A 1490-nucleotide genomic window follows, 5' to 3' on the forward strand; every position below is an offset into this window, starting at 1 on the left:
TGAAACTCGAGAAGATGAGGCCGAAAGGAAGCTCGTTCTGGTCTCCTGATTTCGCTCTCACGCTCTTCAGGGCAGCGGACCAGAAGAATACGAAAAGATACATGGGGCCTTCAAAGCAACAGGAGACGAAGTTCAAGGTCATGACCTTTGGATCTCTGAGTGACGCAAGTACTCGATGCTTCAGCTTCGGGACTCCTGTGGTCTCCAAAGGTCTGGCCGCACTGCCATAGTTTTCTCGCCACGTCGACAATATGACAATGTTGGCTCCAATGCAGCAGCCAAAGCTGGCGATGAATGGGGCCAGCCGAGAGTCGAACCACTGAACAAGGCCGTTTCCAAGTATACCAGAGAATATGGCGGTGATACTGCTGGCGGTCGTCATGTTGGCAAAGATCCGGCCGAGAGACACCGTGCTCTCATCAATCTGCAATTGATGATATTCGGTGATCATCCAGGCCTCAAAGGCACTAAATAGTAACGTGGTTGCAATGCCCCCGAACAGACGGCCCATGTACAAGGCATTGAGGTTGCGGCTCAGCATTGTCAAACATGTGATACTGTAGCAGACGCAATAAGCGACACAGGCAGCCCGCCTGCCATAGCGATCTGCGAGCTGTCCTACGAAGGGCGCACTTGCAGCACCGGAAACAAAGCCCGAGGCGTATAAGAGTGCGACGGTGGGCTCTTCCAGCTGCTTTTCGTACTTGTAGATTGCGTAGGTGTATGGGCCCTGTTGAGTGGTATTTGTCAACAGGGGTCTACTGAGAAGAAGGGAATATACATACTTGAAGCCAATCTGCTGCGACAACCAACGTATAGACGAGGAGGAACTGTCCTGTGAACCTTGAGGCACCTGCTTCGGCTTGTTCATCTCGCGGGGCACCACGACGGCGCGGCTTGTGATTCTGAGTGTGATGTCGATATAGGAAATAGCACGAATTGGCCACGATCAAGGCGGCCAGATTCACTTGATAGAAGTCCATGGCACATTGGTTAGTTCTTCTCGTCCTCCTTCGTATCTTTTTGTCATTGATCAGACTGATGCCGAGCCTTTCTCTGACACGCAGTTTGGAGGAGAAAGTGTCGTTTGCAGGGCTTGCCAGTCACAGTGGAAGTCATCGGTCTCTCCATCTTTCTTTCTGATTGAGTTCGTTGCCTAAACGGCTCCTCCGTGACTGCCTCCTTAAATGATAACCGAAGATAGAAAGATAAGGTAGGGTAGGTAGTCTAATGAAGGAGCCCTGGGGTGGTTTCCCAGTTGCTCGAAGGAAGGCGCATACAAATTCACCTCCTTCCCCTGACAACTTATCGGCAGCAAACGTTCCAGTCGGTCAAGGGCATCACTTGAAATACATGTACCTTTTCTACACAAAAAAACAACAGCACCTCAAGCACCGCCAAAGTGAAGTCCTCCTGCCGGCCACAGAAGACATGGGTTGATTGGGTGAGGAAGCAATGGAGCAAAAAGCAAAAAGATGCGGCCTGTGTGG

At 51.1% G+C, this 1490-nt stretch overlaps 1 protein-coding gene across 1 annotated transcript; it reads right to left on the reverse strand.

Annotated features, from left to right (window-relative positions):
- On the reverse strand, positions 1–983 carry BBK36DRAFT_1084597 (DUF791-domain-containing protein; the record flags this gene model as incomplete). Its single annotated transcript, XM_024888948.1, has 2 exons — positions 1–730; positions 786–983. Coding segments are annotated over 2 exons (928 nt in total), but the record flags the coding sequence as incomplete, so codon positions are not given.
- Positions 984–1490: the final 507 nt, after the last annotated feature.

The sequence above is a fragment of the Trichoderma citrinoviride genome, assembly GCF_003025115.1.
Source record: "Trichoderma citrinoviride strain TUCIM 6016 unplaced genomic scaffold BBK36scaffold_309, whole genome shotgun sequence".
Taxonomy (NCBI): domain Eukaryota; kingdom Fungi; phylum Ascomycota; class Sordariomycetes; order Hypocreales; family Hypocreaceae; genus Trichoderma; species Trichoderma citrinoviride.